Consider the following 24,673-nt stretch of genomic DNA (forward strand, 5'->3'; position numbering starts at 1 on the left):
CTTGCCCACTGCCACCCACCCCAGGAACCACTCTCTGTTACAGCTCTGTGTGTGTGTGACTTATCACAATCTGAAATAATCACATTTATATGTTTGTTTCCTTGTTTATTGCCTGTCTTCCCTGACTGAAATGGAAGTTCTTTGAGAACAAAAGCCATGCCAAATGGCCCCTGGATTCCAGAACCTTGCCTGGCACTTTGTAGAGACTCAGTAAATATATATTGAGTAAGAAAATAACAAATAGCTGAGTCAGAACTCAAACTCAATGCTGACTAAGCCCAACATAGGAACAAATTGTACATTCTATATGTCTTAGAATAGCACCAAAATGTCTTAATGCTTAATCCCATTCATAAACACTGATGCCACTACTGAGATCAAAATGATAAAGTAGGAGGTTGTGATCATTGTTCCATGCCTGTAGAGTATGACCTGAGAACTGGTCAAAGTATCCTTTAAAGAAAAGAAAATACTTTGAAGAAAAGGGAATTATGATTATTTAGAAAGGCAATAGTGCTCTTAAGATAAAAATAAACTACATGCTCATGAAAAGCAAAGCTCTACTCCCTTCTCCCCTCCCTGTCCCCCAGCCGAAAGAAATTTCTCCTGTTGCTTTCTCAGCAAGAGGCCCAGGAAGGATGTAATGGATGGAGAAGATCTCCATCAAAGTTTCAATAAGGAGCTGCTGTGTCTGTATCACAAGGCACCCTCAATGTGAGCTAAGGCCCATGTAACTGTGCAAGAGGCCGTTGTTTGGGAGCTCTTTGAAAGTCTGAAATGACTAAGGGAGAAGACTTGGAACACCCAGAGCAGGGTTTCTTACCCTGGGATGTCAGGGTATCTGTGAAATCCCCAAATTGTGAAAGTGCTGAGCACAGAATAAGTGGTTTGTAAGTATCTAGAGAAATATCCTTCAAGGGAAGATACTTCTTCTTCTTAGTCCAGGCAGAAGAAATGTGTAGAATCGGGAGGCAGGCAAGCAAATCAGCTGGGATTTAGGTGGCTCAGGCCTCAAGCCTCAGGTGTGGGCCACCAGCTGATGGAGAGGTCCAAGAGTACAGAAGATCCTACAGAGCCAGACTCCTTAGTGTAGCTCTGGGCTCAGCTGGGGCCATGGGGATGCCCACAAGTCAGGGCCAGAGGATGGTTAGAATTACCAATGAGTTCCAAGATAGAAACGTCAAGGAGAGAAGAAATGTCAGTTGAAAAACTTATTCTCAGTGACCCAGACACGCCAAGATGACTTCCTAGACTGTACCATCCAAAGGGAATCAAATATTTCAGAAAGCAAATGCTAACTTGGAGGAAACAATGAAAATGCTTATGAAAAATTTTCATACTTTCTTCAAAGTATGCTTTAGAGAAAAAATTAAAAGGAAGGTACAAATTTGGTTGGCACATTTTCGCATTCTTAGAAAAAGACTAAAATGAAAACTCACAGGCCCACAAACACCTTATCTTGGTTGCAGTGTTCCCCTACTCTCCCACCTCCGCAAAGCACTTTGTTTTCCCTTCCAATCCTCTGCTTCCACCAGGCACGGGGATAGCACACCTGAGGGGAAATTGGGACTTTCTTTAAGGCAATACCCCAGGGATATCTGCCTCCATGTGAGACTCCAGAATCAGCAGAAAGAACCTGGCTGTGGCATGATATCACTCTTACTGCTTGTTTCCAGGACATTTTTGGATTGCATTCTCTGAATGCAGGTTTTTAGGATCAGAGAGAGAGTAATGAAATGGGAATGAGAAGAGATGGCAGAAAGAGAGCTTCATCCTGTCCCTGAGTTCTTTCACGGCCCCTAGAGTTCCGCACCCCATGCCTGATGAGTTCTAGTCCATCTTGAACTTATCACTGTAGGCCAGCAAAGTCACATTCTCCAAAGACCCCAGAACCATGTCCCAGAAGCCAGGTCACACTCTTGCACCATGGAAATTCACCCCAGGGGTCTCATGGTCTCCAAGGTGATGATTAACCCAATAATCAGATGTCTAAACTTCAGGGAAGGATGGAGCTCCTCACTTCACTTCATGACTACCCTAGGTCATCATGGACATTTCAGCACTGATCTTTAGAAGATAATGCTTCCTTCCTTGCAGGAGCCAGTTGTGGTTAGTATTAGCAGTAGCGGGACTCTTCAAATTACATTATATAAGTTGCAGCCTGCCTGGGCTACACCAGTCAGAGCAAGTGCCAGAAGACTGAGGGAGTCTGATGTATACGGGCTTTGAGCTACCCAGCTTGAGTTCAAATCACCTCTACCAGATACTTGCTATTGGCAAGTCCATTAACCAGTCTGTGCTTTGATTTCCTCATTCATGAAACAGATAATAGTAGCACCCATATATAATAGAATTTTTCTAAGGATTAAATAAAATAAGATTAAAGAAGATAGCACAGTTCCTGGATCTACACTAAGTGCTCAATGCTTATTACATATCTTACCATTATTTTTTCTTATCAGAGCTGCTTCTCTCTTTCCCTTCCTTGGGCCAAATGACTCTGCCACGATTCTGTCCTTAGAATCAACAAGGAGAACTAGTGGGAGTCATGGAATATCAGGATGTTAGCCCTGAAGGAGATCTTCGAATTCCAAGTTCACTGGTGTTCCGGCTGAGTTCTGTGGGACCCTGAGGATGACAGAGGAAGGCCTAGGAGCACAGGGGCCCAGCCTTTCTTTATCCAGAGCAGCTCCCTTTTAACTGTTTGACATATTGGGTTTTCATAGAAGATTTCTTTTAAAGATTTCCATCATGGAACACCAAGGGGGACAAAAAAAGGTTGAAAATCACTGAATTGTGGTCCAACCTTCTCACCATACCCATGAGAGGTGCAGTGACTGGTAATTAGCTTCTTGATTCTTGTGTGTTTGTGAAGCAGACTGTTGTAAAGCAGTCTGTCAGATGGAAAGCCAACCCCTTTGCTCCCCAAGTTCACCTTCCATTCTTGGTGCTTTGTTCTGTCTTTTTGGCTTTCGTGCATTTTGTTGGGTAGGGAGACTGACCCTTCCCCCAACAACACATGACTTGCAACCTTGCTTAATGGCTTCAAACTCACTTAAGGATAATTTGCCTTACACAGGTCACCTATCCTTTATGGCCGGCCTAATGTTCACCTCAGTGCAGGGCAGCCCAGGCCCCAACATCAATAATAGACTGACACATCTCACCCCTGACAGAGGTCACGCCAAGAGCACTCTTATGTCACAGACTCAATTACAGTGAATCCTTTTAAAAGCACTTTCCTTCTAAGGCTACCCTCATTGAGATCCATCGTTAAGGCTGAAAATGTTAAGAAAAAGAGAAAGAATCTTGCCTAACTGAGGGCTTCTCAGATAAGTTCAGTGAGAGGAATTTCATTCCTGGTGAGAAAATGGGATTATTTAGTTTTGTGAAGAGAGTACCATTTATCCTTATTTTCCCTCCAAGCACCTCGTACTTGCTGCCGGTACTTTATGGTGTCAGACTGCGATCATAAATAATAGGAAGATGCATTTTTGTCTCTTAAGCAGGGCACTTCTCAACGTTGAACACATTACCACGGCATTACGTTACTTACCAGAGAGATTATTAGATCCTGGTGAGAACACTCAGCTTGAAGGCTCCAGTGACATACTGCAGAGTCTTCATGGTTGGATGTTCTGGAGATGAAGTCAGTATCCTCTCACCCACAGTACCAACTAGCTACAGCCAACGCCTCGTAAACACAGTTGGTTAGTGAGGGTCTGTTCTGCCCCAAAACGTAGGATGAACCCCTCTTTCTTTGTTCTAGTGGCCCTGATCTGCTCGGATGTTAGATCCTGGATATCCTGGAAGTCAACTGACCCTGGTTTCTTCCCTTCCTCCTCTCTCCCAAGAGAAATCTTACAGGAGATCCAGAGGCTGCGGCTAGAGCATGAACAAGCTTCTCAGCCCACTCCAGAGAAGGCGCAGCAAAACCCCACTCTGCTGGCAGAACTCCGGCTCCTCAGGTAAGAGAGGAACCCAAGGCACCTCAAGGAATGCAGGTGTTTGAGATCTTCAATAAAGTCTAAGTGTCGAGCTTCTGGCCATTTTCTAATGGTCCCTAAACACCCTAGCAGCTGACGTTGGTTTGCTTTTTTTTTAATATCACATATCTAACTTTTGAGATTTGGGGGATTGGGGAAGAGGCTGTTTATATTTTAATCTTTCATTTAATACAGAAAAAAGGAAATGGTTCCTTTGGATCAGGAGCAAAATCCCTCACTAGAAAAAATTTGAATTCAACTCTTTTTAGTCATTTGCACTATCAATAATATGTTTATGATGCAAGTGGTCAATGAAACAAACACACAAACAGCCTCATAAACATCACAGGTTTTTACATTTGAAAATTTACCGGGCCCGGCCCCATGGCCAAATGGTTAAGTTTGTGTGCTCCGCTGCGGCAGCCCAGGGTTTCACTGGTTGGGATCCAGGGCGCAGACATAGCACTGCTCATCAAGCCATGCTGAGGCGGCATCCCACATGTCACAACTAGAAGGACCCACAACTAAGAATATACAACTATGTACCAGGGGGCTTTGGGAAGGAAAAAAATTAAAAACCTTTAAAAAAATTTACCTATAACCCATAAAAGGGAGTCATTTTCTCTAAATCTTGGTTTCCAATAGCTTTACATATAGATCTTAAAAAATAGACTTTGTGCCTTCTTGTTTTGCAAATGAATTAAAAGACCTGGTGTTATCTGCTCTGTCATCATAAAATCTTTGAGTTGGAAAGGACCTTAGAAAGTCATCTGGTTCAACACCTGAATTTCAGTGCGCTTCTCCGAGTCAGAAAGGTAGAGAGCAGCAGGACACAGATGAGGACTGCAGTGCCTCCCACCGCGCCCACGTGCAAAAGGAAAGTTGTGCTGTGGGCTTCTCAGAAACCCCTGTCAGAATTAGAGTACCATTTGCTTCATCCATACAAAGTGACCAAATTCAGCAGAGTCTGTATGGCTGTGTTTGGATTTTACCAAGTCCCTATTGATCATAGTCATGGATGTTTCGGGGGGTTCCGTCCCAGCCCTGCTCTTCGGATATGTTAACATCTGAGCACAGCTGCACAGCTGGCCCAGGCTGCAGGCCCTGCCTGCTCTCAGCTGGGACCCATTCTACCTCTCACTGCTGGAGGGGCAGACCCACTAAAGGCTTAAGTTGTGGGAAGGAGATCAGATTACAGAACCTGCAATTTGTGGGGGTGCTTGATACAAAGAGATCACATCATACTTTTGAATCACAAAATAATTTAACGGAAAAAACAGAAATCCCAAATGATTTCTGGTCCTGCCTTCAGAGAGATGTGTTAGAAATCCTTGCACATTCTCCCACACCATCACCCAGAAGGGATGAAAATGAAAAGGAGGAAAAAGTGATATTTCATATCATTCTCCTTCTCAAAGGCATATAAAAGTAAATGCCTGCTTGAAAGAATACTTTGCCAAATAGGATTATATAGGCTTTCCAAACTCACAAGTTGAAAGTTAAGTCTAATGTACACAGAAATATAACTGAATAAATCATCTTGGAAATAGAGTAGTCATTCATGTGTGCATCAAGGTACCTTGTCTGCCTGAAATGTTCTTTCTACTTCTTCCACTGGTTGTCCCATTCTCTGCTAGAGGGATGATGACTAGGAATTCTTCATAAGCATTTTCATCAGTGACCTCCTCCCCACCACCCCCCGTTACCATTTGCTTTCTAAAGTATTTGGTTCCCTTTGGATGGTACAGTCTAGGAAGGCATCTTGATGCGTCTGGGTCACTGAGGATGAGTTTCCCAACTGATATTTCTTCTCTCCTTGACGTTTCTATCTTGGAACACACTGGTAATTCTAACCATCCTCTGGCCCTGACTTGTGGGCATCCCCATGGCCCCAGCTGAGCCTAGAGCTACACTAAGGAGTCTGGCTCTGTAGGATCTTCTGTACTCTTGGCCCTCACCGTCAGCTGGTGGCCCACACCTGAGGCTTGAGGCCTGAGCCACCTAAATCCCAGCTGATTTGCTTGCCTGCCTCCCGATTCTACACATTTCTTCTGCCTGGACTAAGAAGAAGAAATATCTTCCCTTGAAGGATATTTCTCTAGATACTTACAAACCACTTATTCTGTGCTCAGCACTTTCACAATTTGGGGATTTCACAGATACCCTGACATCCCAGGGTAAGAAACCCTGCTCTGGGTGTTCCAAGTCTTCTCCCTTAGTCATTTCAGACTTTCAAAGAGCTCCCAAACAATGGCCTCTTGCACAGTTACATTGGCCTTAGCTCACATTGAGGGTGCCTTGTGATACAGACACAGCAGCTCCTTATTGTAGCTTTGATGGAGATCTTCTCCATCCATTACATCCTTCCTGGGCCTCTTGTTGAGAAAGCAACAGGAGAAATTTCTTTCGGCTGGGGGACAGGGAGGGGAGAAGGGAGCAGAGCTTTGCTTTTCATGAGCATGTAGTTTATTTTTGTCTTAAGACTGCTATGACCTTTCTAAATGATCATATTTCCCTCTTTACTTTAGCCACAAGAAAGCTGAGAGCAAAGTTTGCAACCCAGGTCTGGCAACTGAATAGGATTATACGATAGGCATCTCTGTTGCTCATCTGACACTTCCTATGCACTAAGCTCCCATATAATTGCTGTAACAACCCTGGGCGATGGACACCATTATTATACTCTTTTTATAGATATGGAAACTGAGATTCACAGAAGGTAAATAATTTGCCCAAGATTCCGCACAATGAGCAGGACAGGTGATTCCATCTCCTTTTCTTAGGTCCTAATTATCTTGTGCCTGGACTATTATAATAAACACTTAATTGATTCCTGGCCTCTGGTCCATCTACACTACTGTCAGAATTACCTTTCCTCATTTTATTATTCATTTAATTCATTCAACAAATATTTCTAAAATGCAGTGAGCTCAGAACTTTTCTGGGCATTGTAATACCAAGATGAGTTGGGAAAGATACTGTCCCTGGTCTCACAGAATTTGTGGTCTGGTAGGAAAATGACCTAAATAAAGTGATCAGGCAAATAAGAATATAATTATAAACTGAGATAAGTGCCATAAGAAGTCTTCCTTTTAAAAAAAAGACATAATTATCAAACCTGCCCTTCGCTAGACTCAGAAAAGGTGACTGTGAGGAAGGATTATTTGAGTTGAAGTATGAAGAATGGGACACAGGGAATGCGTATTAAGGGGTGGGACAGCTGATGAAAGGGTCTCCTGGAAGATAGAGACTATATGGCAGGAGCAAATCTGGTGCTTTCTTAGCTAAAGGTCTATAGACCTGGAATGCAATGAACAAAGAGGTGCATGGTAAGAGATGGGGCTGAAGATGTAGGTAGGGATAGACCATGACACTGTGTGGCCTTACACAGCATCTTGAGGATATTGCTATTAATCCTACAACAGGAAACCACTGAAGGATGAGAGTTACATATCGAGCTAACACAGGAATTAGATTGTCAAGTCAGATTCACGTGAATCAGAGATTTACTTCAGTATTGAGCTTTACTAATAATTTCAAGAATATAGGCAACCCGAGGCACGGATGAAACAGAGAAAGGTCTGGAACATTCCATAAGGTTCCCCAGGTGTTTCCTTCCCACATAGGATGGAATTTCTGAGGGAAATTTTGCAAGGTGATCTAGTGAGCCTCCCCTGACCTTCCACCACCACATGGAACTGGCTGTCTTCTTCTCAGTGACACCACAGAGAGCATTTTGTTCTTGTTTTTGTTATACACTCACCATTATTGCTTTGATCTTATTTATGTCTCCTTCTCTCTCACCCAAGGACAAAAACTGTCTCCTACTCATTATTTTATTTACAGTGTCTTAAAACAAAAGTGCTGAATAGATGTTTGTGGGATGACTGGATAAACTGCAAAACCGTGAAGAGACAGCTGAAGAACTGAGTTTGCAAAGACAATCCCGTCTCCTATAGTGAAGAAAACATTTATTAAAACTTTGAAGCAACTAATTCACACTACAAATCTCAAGAAAAACAAGTATAATTTTTCATATCTCTTCCTTGCCTAATAAATAAGCATCATATTCTATACCTGAAAACTTGCATTCTTTTCAACTATGTAAAATTATTCTTTGAGAAAACTTGTTAATATAAGGTGACTTTTTTTGGTTTACCAATTAGAACTGGAATTGTAACCGCTGATGCAAGTCCATGGTTTCCAGACTTGAATTTCATAGCCCACCTTAAACTTTTTTATTATTTGGGGGAAATAACATAAAGTTGAATACTTATTGTTTTATCATATGATGACATTTTTAAAAACTACTATCATCTGAGGCCCACCTGGTGGCGTAGTGATTGAATTCATGTGTTCCGCTTTGGCAGCCTTGGGTTGGCAGGTTTGGATCCTGGGCACGGACCTGGCACTGCTTGTCAAGCCGTGCTGTGGCAGCGTCCCACATAAAATGGAGGAAGATTGGCACAGATGTTAGCTCAGTGACAATCTTCCTCACAGAATAAATAAATAAATAAAACTACTATCTTCTATTACCACAATTGTTTCATGAATGACAGTATATTTTTTAACTTTTTATTTTGAAAAATGTTAAGCCCATGGAAGAGTTGTAAGACCATTACAATGAATTTTCTTCCACATTTCACCTAGAGATTGCTAACATTTTTGAAACATCCTTCTCTACCTCTCTCTATGTTTATATATAAATTACGTACACATTTTTGATGAGCCATGTGAGAGTAAGTTGCAGACATCATTACCCTTTACCCTTAGGTAACTTTGTGTATATTTTCTAAGGAAAAAAAATATTCTCTTATATAAGCATGGTAGTGGCATCATATTTAGGAAAGTTAATTGATATCTATTATTATCTTATATATAGTTCTTGTTAAAATTTTGCTTGTTGTCCCAACACTGTTCTGGAAGAAAGATGGCTTTAACACACGTGCAAAATTAGAAATAATCTGACAGAATTTCAGAATAAAAGGCATTCCTTTAGAGATGAATACATTCAGCTCTATGAAAATAAAATCACTGCTTAGTCCTTGTTTTCTCATTTCTCCTTGGAACAGTGGAGGCTGCGTCACAGATTTGTTATCAGACCTGCATTTGGTAACCACTGGTGTAAACAATTCCAGCTAAGATTAAATAAAGACATTATTAGATGAATTTTTTTTAAAAAATTGAATTCAATCAAATGCATTGAAAGAGTAAATGTCATGTTTTGAAAGATTACTACTGTAAGATAAATGCACAAATAATTTTTTTAATTGTTGATTAATTCTAAATTAACACCAGTTAATTCTAAATTAATGCCAGTTTCTGATAGTTTTTAGATGCTTCTCTTAGGATTTCTTACCTACAATATTAGAATTTTGCTTCAACCTTCTTCTCAAAGTGCTCCTCTGGCCAAAAGACCAAAAATTACAGAGTAGTATCTAGAAGAGAACTGGAAATAAATCAGAAACATTATCTACCCATCTACGAAGCCCTACTGGGGATGCATTTGGAACACCATGTGCAGACAAGGTCAAAGAAAGAACAGCTAATGGTTTTGTCATTGAAGAATATTTTTGAATGGAGCAAGACTTGCAAAATTAGACTGCTTCAGCCAGGAAGACAAAGACTAAAATAAGATACCATTAAAGTCTATAAAATTAGGATGTTCCTCATTTTCTGAATTCAAAGGAAATCAAAGGAAAGATTACTCTGGGAGTGAGCCTTAAGTGGCAAGAAAAGCCAAAAATATGAATATATTCAAAAAGGGTTGAGATATGTTTATAAATTTTAAATTTATAATTCATTATAGAGAAAGCCTATATGAAAGCAAATTAGAAATGTCTTATTTATATCCATAAACTGTCCTCCCACAAAATATCTTTCAGTTGGATGAGTTGTTGACCAAACTCAGTGTGACATTTTTATATTGTCAGTTTTTCATTTCACAGTCCCGCTACAGTTCCACTTAATATTGTGTCTGTGCCGTTGAGACAGGGATATCCATACATACATTAATGCATACATAGTTGAAGAATCCACACCTTTTTAAAATACAAGTTCTAATATTTCCAGCTGAGACAGAAGTTTTGGGGGCAAGGAAAAAATTATATACACTACCTATTCACTAATGGTCATGAAATAATAGATTTGAAATTGATTTGAAAAGTATACGTATTCTTCAGAATTGTGAACCATTAATATTCTCCATACTGTTTCATTTCTTTCCCCCTTGTAACAGTATTTTTGTACCTCTTAGTGTCACCGTGAATGATACAGATTGCCGTTTGTGGTTTCCATTCTTGCTGACAGCCTTATAGAAGTTCTGCAAGACACAACAGAATTTTAAAAACATAAACCTTAGGTTATTTTCAGTTAGAACAATTATGGAGGAACTCCTTTATTCTAATTTCACTTTATGAAACCAAATCCAAGCAGAAAATTTAAATCGACTATAATAACTATGAAGCATTAATATTTCACCTCTGAAAGCCACCACATTGCATACTAAGGATGGAAGAAATTTAAAATGTACTTTTCTAAATCCAATTTCCAAATAAAGGTAACCAGTGTTTTCTGTGAGATTCACAAAAGGGTCCTTGAGTTTGGGAGGCCTGTGGGTTGCCCTTTTTCAGTGACCGTTTGGTTTTTGTTTGTTGTTGCAAGGGAACCCTATGGTACAGCGCAGGGCCCATGACATAGTAAGCGTTCAGAAAAGATTTTTTTTCTTTCTGGATAAGGTATTCTTTCTGAATCAGGGTAGAAGGGGGTAGTATCTAAAAGGATTTTAGTCCTGTTTTGGTATAACTTCTAACAAATAACAAATATGACTTCTCACAAATACACGTACAACTCAAGCTATAATGATTCCTTTGACAACATTTTCCTACCTGTTAACCATGTCCAAGGCCAAGAGATGCCCTTTTTCTGGTGGTGCACTAGTCCACAAGACTGGGAAATGTGATTAGCTTGGTGAGTTGACTGTGATCTCTGATGACAACTACTTCTTTCTTAGACAGCGCAAGGACGAGCTGGAGCAGAGAATGTCTGCTCTCCAGGAGAGCCGGAGAGAGTTGATGGTCCAGTTAGAAGGTCTCATGAAGCTACTAAAGGTAAGACAGTTCAAATAAATGTTTCCTAGACCTACGGCTATGACATTTGTAAAAACTTTTTGCACATAATGTGCAATGGTTTTGCCAATTATTATATGTGATTTCCCCCAAAATGTCGTTTCAGACTCAGATATAGGATCATTTCTTAGACAAATGAAATGGTAGGAATTACAGGGCTCATTCTTATCCATTTTCTGGAAACAGACTGCTAAGGAGGACCTTCATGGGACAACTTCTTCTTGGCTTATTTCTAGTTCCTTAAGTCCTTGAAAGTAATGTTTATTTATTCAGAAATATTTTACATATAATACCTTTTAGCAATTCTGACTAATTTGAACAGAAGTTAATGTCTAATTCAGAAAATTAAGATATAGCCATTAAATAATTTTGGTGATTATAGTCTCATTCAGAGGAATAATTTTGCTAATTTCAGTAAAATATTTTCTCTCATCTGTGTAGGGTGAAATATTTTTGTTAATTTCACCCCACAGTAAAACATTTTCTCTCATCTTCACTATGGGTCTCAAACGCAAAGTGTAAATGGGGATATCGCCTTACTTTCCTGCAGGTAAAGTGTTTATTGAGATGATCTGTAGAAGTCTTCTGCAGAATGCTATAATCTATTATTCTCATTGGGAAGTGACATTATTCCTTTAATGACCCTTTATTGTCTTCTTCAGTATACACCAAATTACATTTCAAGTCAAAAATAGACTAATTATGACCACCTGTCCACAGTCAGCCCAGGAGAAGCGTCAGTGCATCATCCTGCCGGATGTAAACAAGCATGAACCAGTATGGATTGGAACTGTGACATGCCAAAGGCAGGAACTGAAATTTCTGATAGGATGATGAGGGCAGAGTCCCTGGGGACAACTAACTTGTGAGACAAGATGTCCTGAATTTCAGTCCATGGATCCCCCACAACCCTGATACACCATAATTTATTGTTTCTATATTGTTTCTTCTTTCTGGCTTTCTTTCTCTCTTTCTTTCTTTTTCTCTTTTGTTTCTTCCTCTCTCTTTCTTTCTTCTCTTCCTTCCCTTCTTTTATTCATTTAACAAATATTTGTTGAAACCTACTGTGTCCCAGGCACTGCTGGAACACTTCTTTCTTTTGTTTTCTTTACTTTTTTTAATTCCTTGGTCAACTTTTCCTGCCATCAGTGTTGGGAATGCTTTATCTTTACTAAACAAAATTTACTTTTCAGAGTATTAGACATGTATGGTGTGGAATTCAGTTTTTGTTGTACTGTGTGTATCCAGAAAGCCCAGATAATTAATAACCTCTCACTGTTCCTGGCCTGTTATCTCATTTGATGATCTAGAAGAGCTCTGAATGCTTTCCTTTCCAAATATGCCAAACGAAGAGGGCTGATTGCATCTATCCCTTCACTGAATGACAGGAAGCTTTGAAAACAGCCCCCGACTTATAGTCCTATAGTTTCTGTCACCATCGCCATGGGTTAGGAGTCTATTTACCGCCAGCCATCTTGGCATCAAACTAGCCTAACTGAGCACAATCTATTGTATCAGGATGTACGAACACAAGGCTAGAGAGAGATTGTGTTGAAAGGTGGTTGGATGTGTGGAGGAAAGAGATGAGTCTGTAGTCTTAAATACCTACATAGACTTAGAATGAAAGTCAATGAGGTAGAAAAGGCTTGACCTGCCATCAAAGCCGGGTTGATGTTTCCCCTACCTTGCGTTCCTTCACACTGTATACATGCTCTTATTGGAACTCTGGGTAATCTAACTATTATTGATTCAATCTTTCTGTAGGAAGAAGAACTGAAGCAGGGAGTAAGTTATGTTCCCTACTGCAGGTCTTAACTAACAGTGGAGGGGCCTGCCGTCCTGCCGTTTTTCTCATTGCTTTTGCCTCTAATGTATGTTCATGCTTCAGTTTGGAAAGAGAAAAAAAAAATCATACTAATTTGCTTCCTTTTCAATGTAGTGCTTGAATTGAGATATATAAAATAGAGCATTTTTTATAACTATTACTACTGTGGGCATCAAATGAAGAGCTGTTACCTTTTAGAAGAGGTATTACAAATTGTAATTTGTTAGAAACTTTTTAGATTAGGGTCTAAGTTTCAAACCAGTCTCACACCTTTCTGGGTTGTTGATCAGATCCTTCTCTTAATAGAAAGAGACCCACCACAGTCACCAACATTACACTCAGTAAAACCCACAGCACCTAGAAACTAACCTCGTCATCCTCTCACACTGTGAATATTCAGTTCAGTTTCCATGTTACTGAAAAGTTGCAGAGCCTCTTTTTAGAAAAACCAGCCAGCCACATCTTTTTTCATTGCTTAATTATTGCGCCCTGTTCCCCACTGCTCACCAAAATGTGCTCAGTCTTATGAGAGAAAGACTGTACTCAGTAGCTGTGCACTTCCCATAGTTTAATTCTTCCCCAAGAAGAATCCCTCCCATTGGTTGACAGTGATCTCAAAAGAATAGATAACTTTCAGGCTTTCTCTTATCACCGAGAACCTTTCTGCTCTGGGAGTTCACAAGGTTCTTACGTGCATCTCTAGAAATAGAAGCATTGTGACCCTCTAGCTATAGCCTAAACTAAGCCTGTGTCTGACCCTGTGGTCAGGTTCAGAAGCCAGCAGAGGGAGCAGCATACTTAAAAGATAATAATAAAAAAAAAAATAGAAGCAAAATAAAAGCAGCTTTAATTTCAAGTGCATGTATCAAGCTGTGTATAACAATATATCCCACTCGCTAGTATTATCAAGAAGTTTCACATTATTTCCATGGATCAATTAGAACCACAGCCTGTCCAATTTCAACGTGCTTTTTAATTCTTCTGTATTCTCTTTCCTGTTACTCATTGTGTGTGTTTGTGTGTAACAAAGAATGTTTGCAAAATGCTGGACACATTTTTACCCTTCATTCCCACAGTCTGTAAAAAAAGGAAAGTGTAAAACTAATCTGTAATGTCAGACAATAAAGACAATGTATTACATTATTTTGTATTTTGTGAAAAAAATTACTTTACTAAAGTCAAATTTTAATGAGAGACAGTGCCCCTGGGTGAAGGACACACATCTCGAGCCTGTATCGTTGCCCATAAATGCATACTTGGGGGTTGCTGTCGTACTCCTGCCACACTAAGGTCATGACAGAGAAAAATGCCTGGCTGTGTTGCTTCTCTTTGCAAATGGCCTCTTTTCTTTCCTGTCTCTAACTTAGCATGTGCACAGAAATATGAAATAAGGCTCAAATAGAACTTTCCTCCTTCTAGTGGAGAGAGAGAGCAATCATTCTGTAGTCAGTCAGCCTTGCTTGAACCAGTTCCCTCAGGGACCCCTTCTCTACCATTTCCCAGGCAATGCATTCTTGAAAGGCTCGGTGGATCAGGAGGTTCAGAAACCAATGGATGCCTAGAGCCAGCGAGCTCATAAACAGATGGATGCATAGGAAGCTTATAAACTGATGGATGCATAGAGCTAGGAAGTTCATAAACAGATGGATGCATAGAGCCAAACCATGGCAGTGCCCATAAGAGCATTACTGCCTCCTTTCCTTCCAGCTCCTCCCCACTGAGCCCTCGATAGCCACTGCATCTTTGAAAGTTGGCCAGCATGGTACTGCTCCATGCGTACTTAAGGGCCGTTATTGGTGACTCCCAGATATCAGCAATGCATTGTCTGGGTGGGGAGAGGTTTACCTGTCTTATTTATTTATTTGCTTTTGTACCCAAGCCTCTTTTCATAAAGGACTCAAGGCAGCTTACAACAAAAAGACATAAACAATGACTTCATAAAATAGAAATAGAAAAATCAAAAATAAAGAAAAGAAACTGCAAAGATGCTAATCATAAGGGACAAGGATGTTACTCTGAGCTTTCTGGCAATGAGTCAAAAAAAGGAAAATGTAATTGGTGGTTTTATCAAAACAGAAATACTTGTTCTCAGAGGACCAAAATTTCTCTTGGCATAAAATATAAAAAGAAAGTCTTCACTTGGAGCTTTATAGGAGTACTGAATAATGAAATGGACAAATGCAGTAGTAGATGTCATGTGGCTGATTCTTAAACTGACCTTCAGTCAAAACTGAAGACAAACCCCGTTATGTCCCAATCCTGTAGAGGCAGAGCCACAAGGAAATAAACAAACGCCGTCCAAATTTATAGACTTCTCGTGGTATAACATGATCTAAGGAGAGAATTTAGAGGTTTTAGTCTGGCATCTGCTTCTAAATTCCGTTTTTATTTATGAGCCTTTCCCCTTTGGGGACATTCTCTTTGTAAAATCAGATTTAAGACATGGCACACAACAAATTGTGCTTGATTTAATAACCTCTACTTGCTTTATCATAAGTCTGTGTGGTTCAATGTATTTTATTACTGGTATATATAATTCCTACTTATACTGTTTCTTGTTAGAGGTAATGCATGAATTTATCCCCCTGGAGGAGAGAACATGAATTTTTTAAAAAAAAAAAAATAGTGCCTGTAATATAATATGATGATTATGGTATCATAAGCAATAAATTTTTTTTTACAAAACTCGAATCGAAATTATCCTACCCTCTTTCTTCTTTGTCTATTTTTAAAATTTATTGAAGGAACCATAAAAAGAACACTCGTAAAAACTTTGATAATGAAGGTGGCTGGGGTATAATTGCAATGATGGTATGTTTCAGGGTTTCTGGTATACTTCCAGTTCCAAATATGTCTCAATCTAAAACCAAGTATCCTGACTTTGAGTTCAGAAAGTACGGTCTCAATAATAATTTTCTTAGAAAGATGACTGGAGTTAGACCTGAATTATAGTGGCCCCAGCTCTTCGCTCACAGCTGTAAGATCTTGAGTGTCAATTAACTTCCTGGTAATTTATTTCAAACATACCGATAATACATCACTCACAGAGTTGTTGTATGGATTTTAAAAGATAATGGATGTGAAAGCACTTTGTAAATTATTATATGCACCTCAAGTATGAGTATGAAGGTATGTATATATGTATACACATACACACAAGAAAATTTAAACTTTGGTAATTTGACCCATATTTTACATGCACACACACACGCACACACATTCACTTCTCTTCCTTCTGCTTAACTAACAGAGTCAGGTCAGGGGAAGAAAGTCAAATATCATTCCAGTTGCATCTCCTGCCCCTATTCTCTTCTCTATTTACAGCTGGATGACCCAATTAACTCAGGAAGTCATATTCATTCAGGTTCCTACTTCTTCCAAACGCGCTGTAGAATATGAACAGGCCCGAAATGACACATTTTACCAGCTTACGTTCACCTCCGTTTATATCCCCTGCTCATCGTCTCTGGCGGATGTTCTGTGGAGTAGTGGAGCAATCAAAATGAGGGGGAGATGATTCACACCATAAAGAACTGCAATATTGGGACTAACAGCGAGTGTTCAAAAACATACCCTCCCAGACTCTGTCACATCCTTTTTTAAAAGTAAAGGTTGGTTAATTAATTCTAGAAAAATAAAAATTATTTCTCTGCTTAAAAACCTTGGAAGATGACCACCTAGTTCAGGATAAAGGCCAGCCCCCTTTATGACACCGGAAGCCCCCCAAACTGGCTCTTCCCCTTCCCGGCTTCAGGCCCCTCCACTCCCCACAGGGAGCCTGGTGCTTCATCCACACTGCGCCGCCCCCACCACCACCTTTTCTGCAATACCACCCCCCCCCCCCCAACTTCCCATGCCTTACACGTGGTGCTCCAAGGCTTGGAATGCTCTTTTCTCCTCCCCCTGCTTCCTCTTTTCTGCCTCGAAATCTCTGCTATTAAGACTCAAGTCGAATGGTGCCTCCGGCCTGAGCAGTCAGAATTAGTCGCCTCATGCACATCCCTACAACACTTAGGCCACCACAATCCCTGTGATGATAGTCAGTGAATGTATACTGAAAACAGGATGAAAAGATGATTGAATGTAGCTCACTAAACGTTGCTTTGCTGCATCTTCCCAGGCTGCCAGGTAAAATCAGGCCTGTCTAGGCTGCATTCTCAGCCAAACCTGAGAGGCAGACCCTTTGGTTCCAGGGGAGGGAGTGCGTAAGGCCACCCACGCATGTCTCTTGGTCATCTGCTCTGCCGTTTCGCCAGGGTGTGCCGGTTCAGCAAATAGACATTTGGTCCTTTTCCTTGAAGCATTTCTCCTGTCTGGTGCTGAGTGGAAACCAAAATGCTTCCTGGAAAAAATCAGAAAATTTATGGATCTTGTCAGACTTTTTAAAAATTGATACAACAGCAGCTTGAGTGGACTCAGTGAATGGAGTGGAGAAATGAATTTTTCATTTATTCTCTAGGAAGAGAGCTATTTTAAATTTGCCAAGGATGATATATGCTTTCCTTCTTCCATAAATCAACTCTCTTCTCAGGAATTTTAGATCTATATATTGATCTGCATGGACCATTGTCCCTTAAGTCTTTGCTCCGTTAATCGAGTAATTTCCAGGAAAGGGTGTTCACAGAGAGTATTCACTCTAGCCCTTCTAAAGTTGTTCGCAGTCATGCTTTGTGACCAGGCCAGAGACCACCATTCTACAGGGCCCACTACCTGTGAAAATGAAACTCAGTGATCTCTCCACTGATGTGACCCAATGCCAAGGGCGACTGCCTTTTCTTAGTGGCCCTACAAGGACAAAACAGAACAGAGATGGAGTTCCCAGCAGTAGGTCCTAGGAAGGTACTATGCATCAAACTGGACAGTGTCCTGACAAAGAGAGATGGGGCCACGATTGCCCAGGGAACCAAGGTTCTACCCCCAAATGTCTGGGTAAAGACTGGACATGACTTGAGAGTTGTGAATTGCAGGAAAGATGCAACTGGATCTTTTCTTCAGTACAGAATCTTCCACCCAAATTCTTCACATGATCCGACTGCTTGAAATGGCACCAATTAGAGATTCATTTAGGAGATGGTAGCTATTAGTCAGTCACACGGTGGTGTAACTTAGATTCAATCAATTGTTTTTCCCTTAACTCCTAACTACAGTCGATTATTTTTCTCTTGACAAAACTACTAATAGGAGTTTTGAAGAAAATAAAGAGGCAGAAAGGAGTAGGAAAAGTTGGCTTCGGATACCAGGCATTAAGCTGGGAGAGGTAGGGCTGGGAATGCCTCAGACAAACACAGTTAGCAGGAGACCTCAGAGCGTGAGGAGGAGAGAGCATTGCCAGGAGGTAAGAGACGCACAGAAAGGAGGGTTAGGAGGGCCAGGTTTAGTGTCCAGAGGGCAGGGGGCCAGCCTCACAAGCACCACATACTGGAGAGCATGAACAGGTGCAAGCAGGGCTGATGTGCAAGACAGCCCCAGGCAGCCATTAGAATATTGAAATGCAATATTTCAATGCACAGCCCCATATCTGAAGTTGCTGGGTCCAGACATGTTCCAGAATTCAGAATATTTCAAGTTCTAGAAATGCAGTACAATGCAGGTACCGTACGTTGCTTCCCATCAGTTATGAAATACCATGAGTTGCTTTTGGGATGTGAGATTTGCAGATGAGAGATTGTGGGCCTGTGTTTCTGTCCTGATTGAGAAGCAGCCCAAAAGCTCTTCTGCCCTTCTGGGCACTCACAGTGCTCCCCTCAACCCAGCAACTAAAAGGTGTTGCCTGGCCCAGCAGGAAGCCCAGGCTGCTGCTCCAACACTGCTCACTTCTGGATCCATGCCCGGCATCTTCTCAGCTTTCAGGTTGCTAGATCTTTCTATGCTTAGTGGAGCACAGATGGAAGCGTGTGATGGTTGGTCCCAGTGCCCAGCATCCTGAGACGCAGCTGTGGTGCCGTGGGAAAGCCCTGGGCTTGTAGACTAAAGGCTGGGGATCCATTCTATCTGTGCCATTCACGAGCTCAGAGACCTTGGGTAACCCAGTTATCCCATCTGAGCCTAGTTTGCTAATCCGAAAAATGGGAATAATAATAATAATACCTCATATGTTTGTTAGGAGGACTAAGTGAAGTAGTTGGGATGAAAGTGCCTTATAGACTGCAAATTTCTCTTCACATGTAATCTACTATCATTCCTAGCACAGATTATTAGGAGGATGAAATAAAAATGTATGTAAAAGTGATGTCTACACTGTAAATTACATACAAAAGTGGAGTTGCATTATTATTGTGAGCCTCCCACCACGGAGGAAGATCTGGCTTCCCAGGATTAAGAGGGTAACTCACGCTGTGTGGCCAAGAGCCTTCTTCCTTCAACTCCTCTGTCCCGTTTCCCATCTCCAGTCCCTCCTCCCTGCCGCAAGTGGTTCCTTGGTAAAGGGGACAGATAAGAAAGGACAAGGAGCCCTACTGTGGGCTCTGCCTTGAAAAGGATGCATAGGAGGGCTTGCAAGGGGAAGGCAGCCCTCAGAGCACCTGACCAACATCTGTCTCCTTTGAGGGACCTTCCACCAACCATAGCCCATCCATGTCCCCACAGCCCAGGGCAGTCAAAGCACCTGGGCTCAGACACCAGCCCAGTCCCTCCATCTCCATCTCCTGAGCAATTCTTTTCACCTCTCTGAGCACTGAGATCGAGTAATGATACCTGCTTCAATGGGTCGTGGAGAGAAATCAGTGAGGATGTACGTGAAAACCCTTCCTACATGGCAAAGCATGACTCCAACGTGAAGTCATTTATTTTGGCATGGGAAGCAGGGGGATGCCATGGTAGCTCAAAAGCAGAGGTTTCCTGGTAATGAAACTGAGATGCCAAAGTCTGCTGGGGAGAACCCGACCCCTCCTTGAGCGGGCTGGGGCGAGCAGGCTGCAAACCATCGCAAGCAGGCAAAGGTCTCTTCCCTGGGCCCGGACAGACCAATACAAGGTACCGTGGAGAGTGAACGAGTGGAAGCCTCAGCCCTTTGGGCATCACGGGAGTTATTTTCTGTGCTCTGTTCTGTTTTGCTTCATTTTTAATTCTGGACTTTTCTCAATTTGTAGATTTGACTTTTATGTGTGATGCCGAGCCCTGGAAAGCTAACAGCATGACATTTTACAGGATTGATGTTGTGTGTTTTAACGGCAAGCAGCTGAACCCACAGAAAAGATCTAAATTGAATATCCCAGAGCCTGACTCTTGTGGTGCATGTCTCGGGGTTTGAATGGGGTGATGGCGAATCTCTGGGCCTTGCTGTGGAATAGTCCTCACTCTCCCTGGCCAGACCCAACATGGAATGGAATTTATGTGAACGCCTAATCTGTTGTGTATGCACTTGAGGGTCTCGCTGCATTTTCTTACTTGTGTGTGACTGACTTCCTTTGTAAACTAATTATTATAACAGAAAAGACATTTCCAAGAGATCTCATTGCAGAGACAAAACCGCGAAATTCCAGGTGTGACAGTCTCAGAACACTTTCATGCTGAGGACCGTGGTGCAGAGATACGGGGTTTTCCGTTGTTTTCTGCTTTTTTCTTTACTCCTTTTTAAATGCCACTATTCTTACTGTCCTGCTAGACTACTGCTTTTTCATAGGTGAAGAGAAGGATATTTCCTCCAGGAAACAAGCCAGAAATTAGAAACCAAGATTTCTTTTTTCCCTTCCCCATTTGAAACCCCGAATCACAGAGCAATTTGGCGAAGTCAACTTTTACTGTAAAATAGGGACGAAACAATTCACGCTTCATCTGAGTCTTAATTTGAGACTTAATGTGCATATTATTGCATGACATGATTTGAACTGTGAATTATCCTCTAGAGACGATGCCAGGACAGATAGGTTGAAAATTTAGGAAGCGCATAAACCAGATCCATCCTAAAGAGCCTCCTAGCTTATATTTAAAACTTTCTCCTTAATGTCCTTTTATTCTTAATGTCCATAGAACTTCCTTCAAGGAGAAAACAGACGCCCCTTGTTGTTGTCCCTGCTTCATAGTAGCTGCATTACGTGGGCACACATCTCCAATATTATAGAACAATGCTGTACTAATGTTTTTAGCTTTCAATATGTAACCAAAACTTCAGATGATAGACAATAAGATTTTAAATTATCTGCAGCTGCAGCTCAGGTTTAGAATCTCCAAATCAATGACCTAGGATTTCCTCCTGCTTTGGAATTTCATTGTTACTGTTTTTAACCTTTGACTGAGGCCTTGGGGATGGCATTTGGCGTTTTCTTGGGAAAACAAATTAATGACTTGCATTGTCTCTCCAGACCCAGGGGGCAGGTTCTCCTCGCTCCTCCCCCAGCCACACCATCAGCAGGCCCATCCCCATGCCCATGCGGTCTGCGTCGGCCTGTTCCACCCCGACGCACACGCCACAGGACTCCCTCACTGGGGTAGGGGGAGACGTACAGGAGGCGTTTGCACAAAGTAAGTGCCTTTGCTTTCTGTTGTGTTCTGCTTTTACATGACAAATAAGTCCCCACGGTCTATGAGCAGTTTAGAGTTGTCAGAGCCACACCATGGACATTCTAGTGTCCCAGCCTGGCCTGCAAGCTGTTTTAGAAACTCCCAAGGCTAATCTGTTCCTCACTCACCATCTTTCCTTTGGCTTCTAGCGCCCTACCTCATTTTTTCTCTTTGCTCATTAGGACGAGAAATTCTTTCCCTAATATCCCAGGAAACTTTATAAATGCAATCCATTTTAAAATTCTGAAAGATCTTATTTCCTGCTTTCTTCTCTTTACATTAAAACAAATTCAACACTGAGATTAAACCATCCCACCTCTTTAGCCCCGAGGTGATCAAGAAGGATATTTAGTCATTTTACAGATGCCCTACAGAGTTGAATCATTGCCTCTGTAATATGGGGCTATGAGGTTAGGCCTCTGTAGTTAATAGAGGAGTGCAAAGAGTGATGTGAGATGACAAACGGCATTCTTCCACCAGCTGCCTCTTCCATTGACACACTGCCAGGGCTTGTCCCAAGGCAAGTGATTTTATTCATTTGGAAATATGTTAACACTTTTTAAAACTTTTTCTTGCCATGACTTTTTAAATTTATAGAAAGTTAGGGGAAAAAAATCCTCCTGTGGACCCTTACTCTGCCGATCTTGTTCCTAGAAGTAAACACTATTAACAGATTGGCCCTTCCCAACTTTTTGCTTCTATATAAATATGTATGTTTAAGTGTGTGTTTATAGACACATACGCTTCTGTTTTCGCACAAATAAGATCATGCAGTGTGTTTTGGTCTGCAATTTGCATTTTCTTTAAATTAGCAATTTATCCTGAACATACTTCCAGGTCCTCACATGTCTAAGGAAAAGAGAGACATATCTGACTGGTAGTTTTAAGCCGAAAGGAAACACAAACAAAGTCAAAAGGCAAAAAATAGACTTGAGGAAACCATTTTCAGCATATATGGCAATCAAGTGTCATAATTTCAGTTATGCATAAAGCCCAGAGGATCAGCAAGAAAAAGACATCCTCCAAACAGAAATAGATGAAGGATATGAACACACAGAAGGAAAAATAGAAATTGCCAATAAAGCTATGAAAAGATGTTTAACCTCACAACTACTCGTAGAAATGCAAATTTTAATAAATGTCACCTTTTGCCTAGAAGAATCAAAAAAAAAAGTTTTTCACATCAGTAATATCCAGGGATGGCGATAGTGTAAGGAAATAGACACTCTCACCCATCATGTAGGGGGATAAAATGTTAGCACAGTTTAAAAAGAGAGAGAATGTCAGGCTGTTCTGAAGAAACAGGAAGATCCATAACAGGGCTTTTTCTTCTAAGTGCTGAATATAATTCAAGTTATACAAATAACTTTCCTTTTTTAATTTTTAGGAGGAAAAATGTCCTTTCCCTAAATCACATTTTAAAGAAATTCACAGTATTTTAAATCAACTTGAGCTTTCTATTATAATTAATGCTTTTATCTAACTACTTTGATTTTTTTAATTTACTTGTATTTATTATTTGACTTATTTAGTATTACTTTCTGAGAAATAACAGGATGAAATGTGGCCTAGAGGCAGCCCCTAGCTCATAAAAGGCTCTTGCTACATAAGTTGGTCTATAAGTCAAGTATTTGGAATCTTGAACCCTTTTTTTCCAAAGATATGGTAATTAGTGCTCTGTTCCATTTCTACCTTGCCCTACTCCCAGACCAGCCCACAAATACCCATTTAACCCTTAATATGCCCAAAACATTATAATAATCTTTCTCTACCATAGACAAACATGGTCTAAGTTCAAATTCAGGGTACCAGACACACATCTGCCCAGATCTTGGGAGCAGGAACAAGAATCCTTGCCCCATTTCCACACTCTGGAGGCATTCAGTGCACAGGGTTCCTATTCCCAAGAGGTCGCTGTAATGGCAGGGGGCGCTCTGGGAGCCCTGATGAGAAACAGAAGCCGTGTGATGGAGATCAGTGCGCTCAGCTGTCAGGTAATGGCTGACATGATAGCTTCAGCTAGGAAAGCACAGCTTTCCTGGCAAAACCAGACTTTTTATCTGGGTGGCTTATTTTTAAGAAGAGTGACCACACATACTGGTTTACCTGGAACCATCCCAGCTTGTGCGGGGTCAGCCAGTCTTATTAATTCCGCCTCCTTTCACTTGCAAAATTGTCCCAATTTGGACAATAAATTATATGCACACCCATCTGCTGCCATGTCTTCTTAGATCAGAAGCCGCTGCCCCAAGCACAATGTATTTTTTCAGGAAATGAACCAAAGCACTTCTGAAAAGGAGAAGCCTTAGAAGTCTTGCTTTAGGATACCAATGGAAGTGATAAACAAACGGTATGGAAATTTGGAAAAAAGGAAAAGCTTCGATTTTTTTAATTATCATTTCTTCTTCACTTAAGGTTCAAGAAGAAATTTAAGGAATGATTTACTAGTGGCAGCAGATTCCATCACTAACACCATGTCCTCTCTCGTGAAAGAGCTGAATTCCGGTGAGTTCCTGGTCCCCTCATTTGTCTGCTCATTGCAGAGGGACCGTCAGTGCTAGGGGGTCTCTGTTAGAGATCTGCTCATCACCTGATACTAAAAGATTTTTTAAAGATCTGTCGATATTTTGTTGGTATATTCATATTTTTTAGTAATATTTATATTTTGCTGATGAGAAGACTATTAATAGATGCTCAATACAGAAACTTTGAAAAATGCAGAAAAGAATAAAGAAAAATATTAAAACTGACTTATATTCTAGATCCAAAAGATAGCCACTGTTAGCATGTACCATGATCCAAAGTGACATGATGCTGAAGTTGTCATGTAAGGTGAGGTGTTTTATTTACTAATTTAGACTCTCTTAATTTGGAATGCACGGCTATTTGAATGAGGCTAAACTGAAGTTTACCTTCACAATATCTCTAAGGAAAGATCTTCCCAGAAAATAAATAGCATGAAATTGTGAGAGAATCTTTATCCTAAGAATACTACGTAGAGTTTTAAAACCTTAAATCAATGAATAGGCAAATAAATATCTTACCAGTTACTAATACATCTCACCTGTTCCTTATAGCCCATCTACCAAGATATTTGTCAGCAGGACAGTGTCATACCATTGAGATTCCAACAACTATAAGAAATAAAACCTCAATATTAAAAAAAAAAATCCGGATTTAAATTTCTTAAAGCCTCTATAATAAGAATTAAAATAATGAAAATTGTTGCTGCTATT

At 40.8% G+C, this 24,673-nt stretch overlaps 1 protein-coding gene and 2 long non-coding RNA genes across 51 annotated transcripts in view; 1 reads left to right on the forward strand and 2 right to left on the reverse strand.

Moving 5' to 3' along the window:
• Window positions 1–24,673, forward strand: part of DTNA (dystrobrevin alpha) — a 359,383-nt gene that overhangs the window by 322,691 nt on the left and 12,019 nt on the right. For 33 of the 48 annotated variants that reach the window (XM_070220869.1, XM_070220878.1, XM_070220881.1 and 30 more), the window contains 4 exons: window positions 3,855–3,968; window positions 10,999–11,095; window positions 21,239–21,398; window positions 23,853–23,942. In XM_070220869.1, the coding sequence (XP_070076970.1) occupies window positions 3,855–3,968; window positions 10,999–11,095; window positions 21,239–21,398; window positions 23,853–23,942 (461 nt within the window). Of the gene's footprint in view, window positions 1–3,854; window positions 3,969–10,998; window positions 11,096–12,877; window positions 14,082–21,238; window positions 21,399–23,852; window positions 23,943–24,673 lie in introns of those variants that run through there. The other 15 variants (XM_070220865.1, XM_070220888.1, XM_070220890.1 and 12 more) reach the window with 2 other exon arrangements.
• LOC138915283 (uncharacterized) lies at window positions 7,478–11,089 on the reverse strand. 2 transcript variants are annotated; one of them, XR_011420995.1, is made up of 5 exons: window positions 10,874–11,089; window positions 10,236–10,308; window positions 9,346–9,435; window positions 8,315–8,414; window positions 7,478–7,939 (listed from the first exon to the last, which is right to left on the reverse strand). It is a non-coding gene; the product is annotated as an uncharacterized lncRNA (long non-coding RNA). The 2 variants fall into 2 exon arrangements; XR_011420996.1 differs by lacking the exon at window positions 8,315–8,414.
• On the reverse strand, window positions 13,566–24,580 carry LOC138915284 (uncharacterized). The gene is made up of 2 exons (XR_011420997.1): window positions 24,502–24,580; window positions 13,566–17,280 (listed from the first exon to the last, which is right to left on the reverse strand). It is a non-coding gene; the product is annotated as an uncharacterized lncRNA (long non-coding RNA).

Source organism: Equus caballus, chromosome 8 (assembly GCF_041296265.1).
Source record: "Equus caballus isolate H_3958 breed thoroughbred chromosome 8, TB-T2T, whole genome shotgun sequence".
Lineage (NCBI taxonomy): Eukaryota > Metazoa > Chordata > Mammalia > Perissodactyla > Equidae > Equus > Equus caballus.